The sequence below is a fragment of the Pseudorasbora parva genome, chromosome 2, assembly GCF_024679245.1.
Source record: "Pseudorasbora parva isolate DD20220531a chromosome 2, ASM2467924v1, whole genome shotgun sequence".
Classification (NCBI taxonomy): Eukaryota; Metazoa; Chordata; class Actinopteri; order Cypriniformes; family Gobionidae; genus Pseudorasbora; species Pseudorasbora parva.
The window spans coordinates 9,511,845-9,526,875 of record NC_090173.1 but is presented as its reverse complement, the minus strand read 5'-3'; the positions used below and the strand labels follow the sequence as shown (position 1 = coordinate 9,526,875).

General features: G+C 38.5%; 1 protein-coding gene across 2 annotated transcripts; it reads right to left on the bottom strand.

The window, feature by feature from the left end:
* Positions 1-9,690: 9,690 nt before the first annotated feature.
* LOC137050024 (uncharacterized) lies at positions 9,691-14,849 on the bottom strand. 2 transcript variants are annotated; one of them, XM_067428736.1, is made up of 3 exons: positions 14,743-14,838; positions 14,619-14,666; positions 9,691-10,462 (listed from the first exon to the last, which is right to left on the bottom strand). In XM_067428736.1, the coding sequence occupies exons 1-3, from the start codon at positions 14,786-14,788 to the stop codon at positions 9,930-9,932; spliced, it is 627 nt and encodes a 208-aa protein (XP_067284837.1). In that variant the 5' UTR covers positions 14,789-14,838; the 3' UTR covers positions 9,691-9,929. The 2 variants fall into 2 exon arrangements, with proteins under 2 accessions (XP_067284837.1, XP_067284838.1); XM_067428737.1 differs by lacking the exon at positions 14,619-14,666 and having other exon boundaries at positions 14,743-14,849.
* Between the last annotated feature and the right edge of the window lie 182 nt (positions 14,850-15,031).

Below are 15,031 nucleotides of genomic sequence, written 5' to 3'. Positions count from 1 at the left end.
CCCCAACAATTAGTACTTTATCTACAGCTAATACTAACTCCGATACAAAACCAGCAAATTCTTTGATAAAGTCTGTATTGTGCCCTGGTGGCCTGTATACAGTAGCCAACAAAAATGTCAGAAGGGATTTATCATTTACACTACACAGTGTTACATAAAGCACCAAAACTTCAAAGGAATTATATTTGAAACTAGACTTCTGAGTAATACTGAAAATATTATTATAAATTACAGCCACACCTCCCCCTTTACCTTTCAGACGTGGCTCATGTTTGTAACAATAATCTCGGGGGGTGCACTCATTTAAAGTAATGTAATCGTCAGGTTTTAGCCAGGTTTCTGTCAAACACAGCACATCTAAGTTATGATCTATAATCATATCATTGACAACAAGCGTTTTTGGCGAAAGGGATCGAATATTCAGCAACCCAAGCTTTATCAATTGTTCATCCGTATTATATCTGTTGTTTATTTGTTGGACATCAATTAAATTTTTATTGTTGAATGGTTTTGATGGTTTTTTGTATTTACTAATTCGGGGAACAGACACAGTCTCTATATGATAATATCTAGGTGAAAGAGTCTCTATGTGCTGGGATTTTGCTGACTTTGGTGACGTGAGACAGCTAGCAGACGGTTGGTTTAGCCAGTTTGTCTGCTTCCTGACCTGGGCCCCAGTGAGTCAAGGTTTAGCTCTAAGACTATGTGCCAAATTACTAGAGAGAAGAGCAGCACCAGCCCAGGAGGGATGAATGCCGTCCATCTTCAACAGGTCAGGTCTGCCCCAAAAACTTTTCCAATTGTCTATGAACCCTATGTTATTTTGCAGACACCACTTAGACAACCAGCCATTGAGTGATGATAATCTGCTAACTATTTCATCACTCCTTTTCGCGGGGAGAGGACCAGAGAAATATACGGCTTTTGACATCGTACTTGCGAGTTTACACACCTCTTTAATGTTAATTTTGGTGATCTCCGACTGGCGAAGTCGAACATCATTAGTGCCAACGTGAATAATAATCTTAGAGAATTTACGATTAGCTTTAGCCAGCACTTTTAAATTTGCTTTGATGTCAGGCGCTCTGGCTCCCGGTAAACATGTGACTATGGTGGCTGGTGTCTCTATTTTCACATTCCGTGTAATAGAATCGCCAATAACTAGGGCACTTTCAACAGGATCCTCAGTGGGTGCGTCACTGAGTGGGGAGAACCTGTTTGATGTTCTAATCGGAACGGAAGAGTGGTTTTTTGATCCGCGACTATGCTTTCTCATCGTCACCCAGCCCTGCTGCGCGGGCTCAGCCGGAACCAAACAATGAGTGTTCACTAAGCTAGTCGCATCCAAAGCAGTATCTAAAGCTGTTACATTCTCACTACTCTCACATAAAGCTTGGATGCGTGTCTCTAAATCTGAAATCTTCTCCGTCAGCCTGATTAATTCCTTACATTTATCACATGTGAAGCCCTGTTCGCCAACGGAGATAGATATGCTAAACATGTAGCATGCAGTGCAAGTGACAATGACAGGAGAAGAAGACATGGCTTACCGTATTTGTTGATGAATTCAAAACTTACCACAGTTGTCTGATGGAGTCTTTTTAATAATCCAACTCACCACAGTTGTCTATAGAACTCAGAAAACAGGAGACCTGGATGCTGGGATGGAAAGCTACCAGGCTAGCGAAAAGCTAACGTGTGGTAGTGATTTAGATTAAAAGCTAGTAATGTCAAATTTAAATTGATAGGCTATATTAAACACTATATGGTGATGAGTAAGTTATATTTAGCAGTGTAAATTACAAAGAAAATATATCAAATAGAGATTCAAACACAGCTATACAGAGCTACAAACACTGTGGTGGCAGCAGCAGCAGGCAGACAGACAGGAGCAATCGATCAGGAACAATCAATCCGTAAGTGTTTTAACTTCTCAAATTAATTTCTATGAAAGTTAAGCTTCCAAAGGCATGAACTGAAAACGCGCTGTGAATGTATGCCGCGAATGTGGTCGCGATTACCTCAGCTCTCATCACGAGAGCTCATCAACTCATTTATGACGTTAAATGTAATCTGAGTCTGCTGTGAAACTCACGCGGCAACTCGATCGTTATATTGAACAGACACGTACAGTATTTAATTGTAGGAACTCAGTCTCTGTAATCCAGTAGGTGGCTTTGTGAATGGCCTCACAGGGCAGCAAAGCATTCTGGGAATTGTAGTCTTTCATCCCCATGAGATAAAAATACATTTTCTGTCTTTTCTCAGTCTAGCACCAAATTACGGTCAGTCGTGTCACAAAAGTGGATCTCCACGGTCAGTCGTGTCACAAAAGTGGATCTCCAGTCCACGGTCAGTCGTGTCGCAAAAGTGGATCTCCAGTCCACGGTCAGTCGTGTCACAAAAGTGGATCTCCAGTCCACTATCAGTCGTGTCACAAAAGTGGATCTCCACTGTCAGTCGTGTCACAAAAGTGGATCTCCACTGTCAGTCGTGTCGCAAAAGTGGATCTCCAGTCCACGGTCAGTCGTGTCGCAAAAGTGGATCTCCAGTCCACGGTCAGTCGTGTCACAAAAGTGGATCTCCAGTCCACTATCAGTCGTGTCACAAAAGTGGATCTCCACTGTCAGTCGTGTCACAAAAGTGGATCTCCACTGTCAGTCGTGTCGCAAAAGTGGATCTCCACGGTCAGTCGTGTCACAAAAGTGGATCTCCATGGTCAGTTGTGTCACAAAAGTGGATCTCCACTGTCAGTCGTGTCGCAAAAGTGGATCTCCACGGTCAGTCGTGTCACAAAATTGGATCTCCGTGGTCAGTCGTGTCACAAAAGTGGATCTCCACGGTCAGTCGTGTCGCAAAAGTGGATCTCCACGGTCAGTCGTGTCACAAAAGTGGATCTCCACGGTCAGTCGTGTCGCAAAAGTGCATCTCCACGGTCAGTCGTGTCACAAAAGTGGATCTCCACTGTCAGTCGTGTCGCAAAAGTGCATCTCCACGGTCAGTCGTGTCACAAAAGTGGATCTCCACGGTCAGTCGTGTCACAAAAGTGGATCTCCGCGGTCAGTCGTGTCACAATAGTCGATCTCCACGGTCAGTCGTGTCACAAAAGTGGATCTCCACGGTCAATCGGGTCACAAAAGTGGATCTCCAGTCCACGGTGAGTCATGTCACAAAAGTGGATCTCCAGTTCACGGTCAGTCGTGTCACAAAAGTGGATCTCCACGGTCAGTCATGTCACAAACGTGGATCTCCACTGTCAGTCGTGTTGCAAAAGTGGATCTCCACGGTCAGTCATCTTGCAAAAGTGGATCTCCGCCGTCAGTTGTGTCGCAAAAGTGGATCTCCGCGGTCAGTCGTATCACAAAAGTGGATCTCCGCGGTCAGTCGTATCACAAAAGTGGATCTCCACTGTCAGTCGTGTCGCAAAAGTGGATCTCCGCGGTCAGTCGTGTCGCAAAAGTGGATCTCCGCGGTCAGTCGTGTCGCAAAAGTGGATCTCCACAGCCACGTGCTGCTCCCAGTGTGAATGCACTCGTTGATTAACATGGGTGCCGAAAAAAATACGCGCTGCTCACGCTTATGGTGTGAAGCAGCCGTTATTTTCAAAAACGTGCACTTTAAAACCAGTGTTCAAAAGCTTGTGCTTTCAAGCCCTAAAACAATTTTGTCTTTTGAAAAACAAATTTTTTTTTTTGTTGAAAAAAGTTGTTGTGTAAATATTCTCTTAGATAGAAGAACCATTTTTGGTTCCCCAAATAACCTTCCGGTGAACAGCTCTTAAAATAACTTTTTTTTTAGTGTAATATATATATATATATATATATATATATATATATATATATATATATATATATATTTTTTTTTTTTTTTTTTTTATCTAAAGATTTTTTCCCACTATAAAGACCCTTTTGTGTAATGAAATATACAATGTCCAGGTTCTTTAAATGTTTAAAATGTTCTTTGGGAAACCAAAAATGGTTCTTCTATGGCAGGGGTCTGCAGCCTTCAACATCAGAAGAGCCATTCTGTCACCTATCCCACCGAATATGGAGCAACAAAAGCTATTTGTTCTGTAAAATAAAAATAATACGGCATATAAAGTGTTATATCCAGTTATGCTGATATAAAATAACTATAGTTTGTTGCATTTATGAAATTATAAAACTACAAAAAGAAAATTCTTGACATTTAATTGCTGTATGTGACAAAGGAGAACACAACATCTTATGAACATTAGAAAGAAAGGAAAACACTGGCAGCTGTACAGTTACTTTCAAACAAAATATGCATTGCTGTTTAGTATATTACAGTATATTTAGTATATATGTTTAGGCTGCCAATATATTATTACTGTATCAACTGAGGGTGCTTGTGCTTGCATTTAAGGGTGCTTAGACAATTCAACAGAACAGTGTCTGCAAACGGCCATTTCTGCATCTTTCTCAGACACTTTTAAAGACTTCTTAATACTCAACGCGTCCACACCATATAAACCTACACTATCAGTCATAATAGTAAATGTCCAGTTTTCTTGACGTTATTGGAACTTGGAAAGTATGTCAACATTCAACCAATCATCAACATCTAAACCTCTGTTGATTCTCAGTAAGAGCTTCTGTAGTCGTCTGAGAGAAATAAAGTCAGTCTGGTCAGTGATGTGTGAAGCTGGTGATGCTGTTTGTGGAGTTGTTTAATCCTCCTCTGAGGAGCTCTTCAGAGATTTAATGTCTTCTTTTATCTTCAGTTGATTTCATCTAAGGCTGTGGCTGAAGAAAGTTGTAGTTTGTGTTTGTATCTCTCGTTCCTTCAGTGCTGGTTCACAGCAGGTTTTTGAATGATTGAGAGAAAAATTTTTTTTTTTACATTGTTACGGCCCAGGTCTAGGTCAGGACCGCAACATAAATGAACAACACAAAATGGCTGTTCAAGTACTAATTTTATTCTCTCTGTAGCTTAGAGTTTGTCTGTATCAAATCGTTTGTGAGGCAGCCATTTAAGTACACCAACAAAAAATAAATTAAATAAAGAAAATAACTGAAGCAAATGATCAGGGGTGAGCAAACGCCAAAACAATAAAAAAACAACACTTAATAAACCAACTTCACTGTGCATCAAAATAAAGAAACCAAAACACAGCAACATAACCTACCTCCCTTTCTATCTAAAAACAGGAGAAAAGGGTGGTGGCCAAGTGGCCTACAAAATAAATAAGGCACTCACCCCCTACAGCTTCACATGTGTTCAACAAACAGGTACATAGGACATAGAAATTCAAGACATAAAGCTCTCACGATATTTAACAGCACTCTGTTAAAATATAACTTGATTTAACAGCATTTTCACTACAGCTGAACACCAGAGCTAACACATGAGCAATGATAATCAAGGAGAGATACACATAAGTGAGATAAAGACACGTAACAAAGAGCTGGCGGTAAGGTAAAAGGCGAGAGCCAAAAGTGAAAGCGCTCTCCGGGAAGACTTGGAGGAATTTATAGTCCAGACGTCATCGCTGGTCCAACCACTGACAGTCTCTCATTAAACCTTGAGCCAATCCTGTGAGAGAGGAGACAGAGGAACATACACAACATACAATATGCCATAGACATAACACTGGGGGTGTTATGTCTATGGCATATTGTATGTTGTGTATGTAAAATTACAAATAAATACATTTGTAATAAAAAAACAGAAAATTCTTAACTCTCATGCCTACTTGGAGCATGTGACAAACCATCCGCAATCATATTCTCACATCCTTTCTTGTGCCGAATTTCCAGGTTAAAACCTTGGATCAGGAGAGACCAGCGCATCAACCTCTGGTTTGATTTGACATTCGGAAAAGAAACACAAGGGGATTATGGTCAGTATACACTAAAACAGGAACAATACAAGCATCAAGATATATTTCAAAATGTTGGAGGGCCAAGAACAGTGCAAGGGCTTCCTTTTCGTACTGTAATGCTGCTGTGACTTTGTGAATTTCTTCGAGAAGTAAGAGATTGGGTGATCAATTCCCACAGCATCTTCTTGAATAAGAACTGCACCTGCTCCCACCTCACTTGAATCTACTTCTAGTTTAAATGCTCTTAAGAAGTCTGGAGCGGACAAAACTGGAGCACTGCACAATAACCTCTTGATAGCATCAAAAGCTAGTTGACACTCCATATTCCAATCAAACACTTTAGACTGACTCAATAAATGTGTGAGTGGTGATGCAATGTCAGCAAAGTTTTTCCCAAGAAACGACGCAACTCCCGTTTTGTGGTTGGAGCTGGGAAATTAGCAATACACTCAATTTTTTCTTCCACAGGACACACCTGTCCCTGGCCCACACGTTTTCCCAGGTAGGTCAAGACGGCCTTACCAAACTCACACTTGGCAAGATTCAAGGTAAGTGATGCAGCATTTAACCGCTCAAACACTGAACAGAGACTGGTCACATGCTGTTTCCAGTTAAATAATGTTTCACAGTTCTCTAATCCAGCAAGCACAATTCTCATCAAGCGCTGGAATGTAGCAGGCGCATTTTGCATCCCGAAAGCCATTCTCTTGTACTGAAGGAAATGATCAGGAGTGACAAAAGCAAATATCTCCGAAACCCTGGCTGTCAGAGGGACCTGCCAATACCCCTTTAAAAGGTCAAGCTTTGTCACAAACTTTGCAGCGCCAACCCTGTCAATACAATCATCCATCCTTGGCAAAGGATAAGAGTCAGGTCTTGTAATGGAATTTACCTTACGGTAATCTGTGCAGAATCTAAAACTCCCATCGGACTTCGGCACCAGCAGACATGGTGAGCTCCACGAACTTAAACTTGGCACAGCGAAACCATGTTCTAGCAGGTATGCAGATTCTTCTTGCATCATTCTTCTCTTGGATGGGTTTACACGGTAAGAATTCTGTTTGATGGGAGAACAACCACCAAAATCAATGTCATGCTCCAACCCTGTGGTTTCATTGGGCACATCAGAGAAAAGACACAGAAACTTTTCAATTAGAGCAATAACATCATTTTGACACTCTTCACTCCGATAACAGATGAGACCTTAAGTTCTTCAAGAGCTTTGATATTTCTAAGCGAGCACACGATACTTCTCGCACTCTGAGCCCGTCCTCCTCAGGACAGTACGCAGCTATGACAGCAGCGACAGGAACAGTGGTTTTTGACACATTCTGTGATACATCTCTCATTACATAGGCCTTCAATATATTAATGTGACATACTCTGGTCTTACGTCTTCTGTCAGGTGTATTGATGACATAATCACTTAGTCACTTAGTTTGTGCTGATTGTATAAGGACCATAAAACTTTACTTGTAACAGGGAAGCACCAAATCACCTTCCTGAAAACTGCGATAAACACTCTTTTTTATCAAAGTGTTTTTTTTCATTTTTGTTTGAGTGGTGCTCAAACTTGAAAGTGCCACTTCACAAGCTCTGTATAAACGTTCTCGAAAGGAACTCACATACTCAAGTACATTAGTTTGTGGTTGTGTCTCACTTACCAATTGTTCTCGCAACAGTTTCAATTGGGCCACAGTGTGGCCAAACACTAAATTCAGCTGGACTGAAACCCACGGATTCTTGAATGGTCTCTTTCACGGCGAACATAACCAATGGAACACCCTCATCCCAATCTTTTCCTGTTTCAAAGCACTATGAACGCAACATGCTCTTTAGCGTCTGATGAAATTGTTCTATTGCCCCCTGTGACTCAGGATGATATGCACTAGAAAAGGTATGCTTCACAGACAGGCAGGTCAAAACCTGAGCAAACAGCTGGGAGGTAAAATGTATACCTTGATCTGACTGTATAAGTTTGGGAATACCAAAGTTAGAAAATAATTTAATCAGTTCCCTTGTCACGTTTTTAGCGCTAATTGAACGCATAGGAATCGCCTCTGGATACCGAGTGGCAGCACACATTAGAGTTAACAGATACTGAAAGCCAGACTTTGTCCTCGGTAATGGACCAACACAATCAATAATGATCCTCTCGAATGGTTCAGACAGAACTGGAATAGGATAAAGAGGATCGTTAGGAATTCCCTGATTAGGTTTACCAGATAACTGGCATACATGACATGAAGGACAATATCTGGAAACTGCTGCTTTTAAACCAGGCCTGAAGAAATAACGAATGATACGATTGAAAGTTTTATTTACTCCTAAATGGCCAGAAAGAACATGATCATGAGCTAGGCACAAAATCTGTTCACGATAACTATCAGGGACCACCACCTGAAACACAGTTTTCCAGCTCAAATCCTTCTTTATTGGAGACCATTTACGCATGAGCACTCCATCTTCCCAAACGTAACCTACATCCTTAGTCGCTACCTCATCCTTCTGTACAGCCATGGCAACACACTTATCCAATGATGGGTCAGCTTTTTGCGCAGCAGCCTGCTGCTCCCTCCCTGTTCCCAGCAAATTTGCATTGCATCTTTTGCATTTATTTTTAAGTATTGCCAGTGTTCACTCAGATTTGCATCACAAACCCCGGCCCACAAAGCAGGTAAAAGGAAGCATGGTGCACTTGCTCAGTTAAGTTTTGTCCCCTCGATCAGGGAGAAAAACAACTGGCAGTGTGATGTGTCTACCACAGGTCTACCTGCGTGGCCCCAACACGTCTCCAAATCAGCTTGACTGTCTGGGAGTCTCTATTTGCAGGAACGCGGGCTGATGTGAGAGCTTGTTGGCTGCAGGTTTGAGCTTTGCCCTCATGCAACCGCGGATGCTTCTGACTCCAGAGGAGGAGATGGTGGGCGAGTTAGGACATGCAACGAAACATAGGCCATCCTGTTGGTTGATGTACGTAACGACCGTAGTGTTGTCCAGCCGGACCAGTGCATCCTGGCTAGGGTTGGGTATCATTTGGTTTTTTTTACGATACCGGTGCCAAACCGGTACTTTTAAAACACACTTAAACAAAACGAAAAAAAGAGCCACAAAATTACGGTGGATGACATTAAAGAATGGCTTTTTATTTTTTTTATTTTTTTACCATCTTCAAGGTTCAGCTTTATTCTGCTGAAATATGAACATATTCTCTGGCTAAATATTTTAGAACTTTAGAATATTTTAGAATTTATTGTTTTCATGCTTCACACATGACACACAGCAGCCACAAAAGTGCTGTATCACAGATGCATTTTTCTCTTTTTTATTCAAAATATATCATTAACTATATGGTATTCTGATGTTCAAATATATGTATGTGAATGTGTTTTGTCATAATGATCATGTTAGTTGATTTATACTGCACGATGGGCGCCGCCATAGTTTGCATAGTTTGTAAATTCATCCCTGTATCATGAAATACATGAAAGTAAGTGACCGGTGAACTCGGAGAAGAAAATAATAAACTATATAGTTAAGTAACTTATAACGTGTATCTTATATGTATAAGACACGTTGTCACATTATAACTGTCTGAAAGGATTGTTATTGCTGCTTCCATAGACATTAGTGTGTGTGTGTTTGCTAGGATTTATGTGCATTTAAATGTCTGGAACCTAAAATAAACATGATGTGGTTAAAAACACGGAATAGTTGGGAAGTTCTTTTTTCATGTTAATAAAACTGCATTCGGGTTCTTCAAACTTGCCATCAGTGGACTTACTTACATAATTTAACAATGGAGTGACAGCACTGAAGAGAAAAGCAATGAGCATACCCATGCATAACCAAGCACACACATTTATTCTGAAATGAAAATACAACTCATTACATCTGTAAAATTAGAAAATAAAAAATTTTCATGTTGTTAAAGTATAATTATCTGTGTTTATGACTCAACAACATTACTAATTCTGCATTAAAACTGGTTAAAAAAAGTGTTTTGTTTGTTTTTTGTTTGTCTTCATGGTTTAGTAGTAAAAGGTTACACATAGATATTCAAAGGTAATTAATACCTCTATGACTACATGACTGAGCAGGACACTTCTGAACCCAGAACAGATACACCTATTTTTGGACCAATTGAGATTCCAGTTCCCAGGAATTTGGCCTCCACTCCGTCCACACCAAAAGATGCACCTGTGTCAAATCCAAGTCCCACTTTCGCACACAATGGACCAGCTTTAGCGGATGCACTGGCTATTTCAGCTCGACCTATTGCTTTGACATTAAGCCAACTGGCTTCAGCATTAGCTGAGGCGTTGGGGCCTCTGGCTTCTGCCTCAAATATACTGGCTGCAACATGAGCTCTTCCAAATCCTGCTTCTGCAATGTATCCAGTCTTCTGAATTATCTTTCCTGCAGTATATGTTCCTTGATTGGCATAACTGCCTTCTGCACTGGCACCTGCTGGTCTGTCATATGTGTCAATCATGCCTATGATGTCGCTTATAGCTGCTGTATCTTGCGCTTTTGACTTTGTTATAGTAGCCTCTGTGATTTCATTTATGCCCCTGTTCTGCTGCTGTCTGGTAGAAGGTGTGTCAGAATCTTCATCTGCAAATGAAACACATGAGTGTTAATGCAGTGCAAATAGACACAGACGTTTAGAAAAACAAGAAGCTCCTATATAAATGAACGCCGTTTTTGACTGAACATTAGAACATTGTAAATGTGACAAGTTGGTTTTACTCAACCAAGCTAATATTTCTAAACTCAAAAAAGGTTCTTTAAAGGTTCTTTACATGCAGGATCAGTTATATTTAAAACCGTATCATCCTGAAGAACCCTTTAAATGCTGAAATGGTTCTTTGTGTTATGGTGTAACAAAAGCAAATATTATTATTTGCGCACATGGATTACGTACAAAGTCAATGCAATAGAGTGAAAATTTCAACTTGAGCAGAAAATTCACATGACGCACTGTCACATAATCCAATCAGTGACGATCTTATTGACACGTCCGGTTTGACAGGTTATCAAACTGGGGGTTCGGTGTATTTGGGACTTCCACAACAGATACAGAGCAGCAATAGTTGTTATCTCTCCAACATGTTTGATGAAAAATAGCAGAAAGAAATGTCCTTGATGATGTGTGTGAAAACACTCCTCCTCGCGTGATGTTCTCCTAAGGGGCAAGCAAATTATCCTGCAAGTAAACTAGAGCGAATAACACAATGGCAATATGGACTGCATTTATATAGCGCTTTTTATCCAAAGCGCTTTACATCTTGCCTCACATTCACACACCGACGGCGATGTCAACCATGCAAGGCGCCATCCAGCTCGTCGAGAGCAGCTGGGGTTAGGTGTCTTGCTCATGGACACTTCGACACTTGGTCAGGTGGAACCGGGGATTGAACCACCAACCTTCTGGTTTGTAGACAACCTACATGAACCACTGAGCCACTGCCGCCCCCGGCAATAATATTATTCGCTTCACGTTTGGGGTGCTAATTGCATGTAGTTGGGCACGTGCACATTTTGAGTTTACTCGCTTCATTCACGTGTGACATTCACTTCACAACAGACACAAATGCTCGTCATGGACGGGGCTTCTGCCAGCCGGCTCGTCTTGTTGTGAAATGGCTGACATAGATTGTTTTAAAATATGGTGAATAAGCTCTATATATCTATCTATCTATCTATCTATCTATCTATCTATCTATCTATCTATCTATCTATCTATCTATCTATCTATCTATATATATATACATATATATACATATATATATGTATGTATATATATAGCTCAAATTGATTAAAGAGCATTTTTTACAACTTACCAGATTGTCCGACCTCCTCACTCACTTTCTTTCAAGCAAGATCCTTTTTATCCCTGTGTCTATAAAGTATGAAGATGTATTATACAGCTCCGGGATCCACATATGACTTTGTCAATCAATCAAATTTTATTTATATAGTGCCTTACAACAACCAAAAGGCGCGAATATCCGCCAAAGTTCAGATTTTTCAAGTTGCGCGAATCACGCATTACACGCATCAAACGCCCGAAACGCTTGATTTGCATGAATCGCATAATTTGCGCCACATTCGCATCTTTGCATTGACTTAACATGTAAATCACTCACGCTTAACGCTTCATTCATTTCTGGTGTGAACGCACCATTAGAGTTTAGGGTTCTTTATTCCCGCCTTTTTGTTTTTCCAAATCTAAAGCTGTCAAAGCCGCCTCATTACTGATTTTCTGGAGTATATATATACAGACTATCAACACCCTCTCAACAGGTGAATTATTGTTTTATGAATTTTAGCTTTAAATATTGTAAGGTCCAATTATGTTTTTTTTTTTTCAGTTTAACAGAACATGTAAGTGTGAGCAGCTCTGTTCAGTTAAAGATACTCATCTTCACTTCTCCACAAAGTAAGTACCAGAGATATTGAATTTATGATCCATCTTGTAAGAATTACTATTACTTTATGTCTTAACATACCTAGTCACAAAAAACAGTAAAGCTATCCCATGACTGTATATCACTTTTCCCTTTAAAAATTTAAAGGGCTTGAATAATATTAATTTTTGCTAACTTTAGCCTTCTTAAACAATTGTTTTTTACATTATCAAATGGAAGAGACACACTGTAACTCTAAACTAAACTAACTCTAAAGTTGTGCATTTCAGATGCTGTCACGTACCATCACCTCATCATCTACTGAGAGAAACTGCCACATAATGAAGGACATAAAGACTTCATATCATTGAAGATTGTGAAGATATTTCACTGGAATTTGGTCTCCATCACATATCATCTTCAATGTTAATTGTTATTTATTAATGTATTCAGCTAATAACTGTTGTTAGATCAGTCATTTTTGCTACGATTTGCCATGTCAATAAAAAAATAAAGGACCTAATTGACTTTCTTTTTTTGTTTTACTGCATATTGTCAAAATCCAAATAGTAGAGGCAAATAAATATTACAAGACCAGGCAGATACACAGCAAAAACCAGTGTTAAATGAACTCTCCTCAGAGTTTATTTGACTCCACACTCAAGAGTGTTAAAAGTAACTGAAGAAGTGTTAAAGTTAATGAGATAATTAAGAGATGAATTAAGTGATGATTGACCAATGACCAGTGAAGACACCTAATGATAACAAGGAGAATCACTGAACGAGTCACCATTATGGAGATCAGTGTTTGCTTTAGTTGAGCTCTTGACCCTTGACGTTTTGACATTAGTTTGTTTTTCTGGCTGCTTTAACTGTGTGTTTGGAAAAGAGAAAATCTGTTCAGGAGTTGATTATGTATTGATTGACATTATTAACGTAATCATCATTTAGTGACCCGATAAACTAATATAATTCTGAGAACAATATCTAATTATATGGGTGATGTGTTGATTTTACATTATTGATTGATCATCATGAGATTCTGCAAAAAGTTTGCAACTACTTCACTGCTTTAGACACACACAGACATCAATAATCATTGCATAAATCTCAATAATGGTGACAAACAGCATATCAGATACACAGATTAACTCTGAACATCAGAAAACAAGCTGCTAAAATAAAAGATGGAAGAATAAAAGAAATTACTAAAACAAAACAAAAATCTTATAATTTATTCATGCCGCTATGCATGCTGGGAGCCATGGCTGAGTTTTGATTGGTGCACCCAGAATGCACGGCAAAAAGGTTTTTAATGGCCACCATTGTTGAGAATTATGTGTTGATTATTGATGACTCTGTGTGTCTAAATGACAAAGAGATTCAAATCTTTTTTTAACCAATAAAGCAAACCTAACTCAAAGATTTGGCTCTGAATGACATCAGTGATCCAGCTCATGATGATTACGTCAAAACACAACCAACAACACCTGATCACATTCATAAATCAGTTACAGAAGACAGACAAAAACTAATGTTATAAAACCAAAGGATAAAAGCCCAACTAAAATAAACACTGATCTCCATAATGGTGACTCACCATAATCAGAGATTCTGCTTGTTATCATCAGGTGTCAATCACTAAAGCTCACTCATCACTTAATTCATCTCTTAATTATCTCATTAACTTTAACACTTCTTCAGAGTTACTTTAAAATTCTTGAGTGTGGAGTCAAAAGAACAAAAGAACAAAAGAGGAGTGTTCATTTAACACTGGAGTTGACTAAAAACAACATTATTAAAAAATACATAAATAATACGAATAATTATAATATTAATAATATTAAGATACTAATATTAATGAACATTAATATTAATAAAAAAAGGTTGTTTATAACACCATTAAGGTTCTATATAGAACTCAGTCTGAGATTTGGTTTTCCTACATCTTTATAGTGTGTTAGTAACATATATATATATATATATATATATATATATATATATATATATATATATATATATATATATATATATATATATATATATATATATACACATATATATATATATATATATATATATATATATATATATATATATACACATATATATATATATATATATATATATATTTATTATTATTATTTTTTTAATAAAGACATTAAAGACATAAAATTTGACATAAATTACCTATTTCATTCAGTTTTTAGGAATATTAAGAAACGCATATAACAAACTACATTGAGAAAATTAAGAAGTAAATAAACACATAAAAAATACATAGATTAACAAATGACACAAATAGAGTTTATGCAGAGTCATTGTTAGTAAATATAAACTAAATATTGCAGTACACTTACCATTTTCACCAAGTCCATGTTTGGTTGTGTGTATATCACAGTCTTCCTCTGCAAATTAAAATAATTTATTGTGCAAATAGTCACAAATATTTAGAAAACAAGCTTTATATTAAAATGCACTTACCATTTTCACCATGTCCATGGTGGCTTAGTTGTAGTTTTTGAGACATCTTAGGGTGTCAGAAGTTCTCGTTGAGTCTCAGTTAGTACTTCTGCTCGCTATATATACACTGAGTAGGGCAACATCTGAAAGTGAAAGCCAAAAGTGAGAATAGGTTTAACTGGAAGAGCCCAACCCTTATGGACAGAAAATATAATTCCTCTATACATGAATGATCAACATATTAAATAACTTTATCTATTGAAAATATACAGAATAATATTGTGGAAATATACTCACCTAAAGGATTATT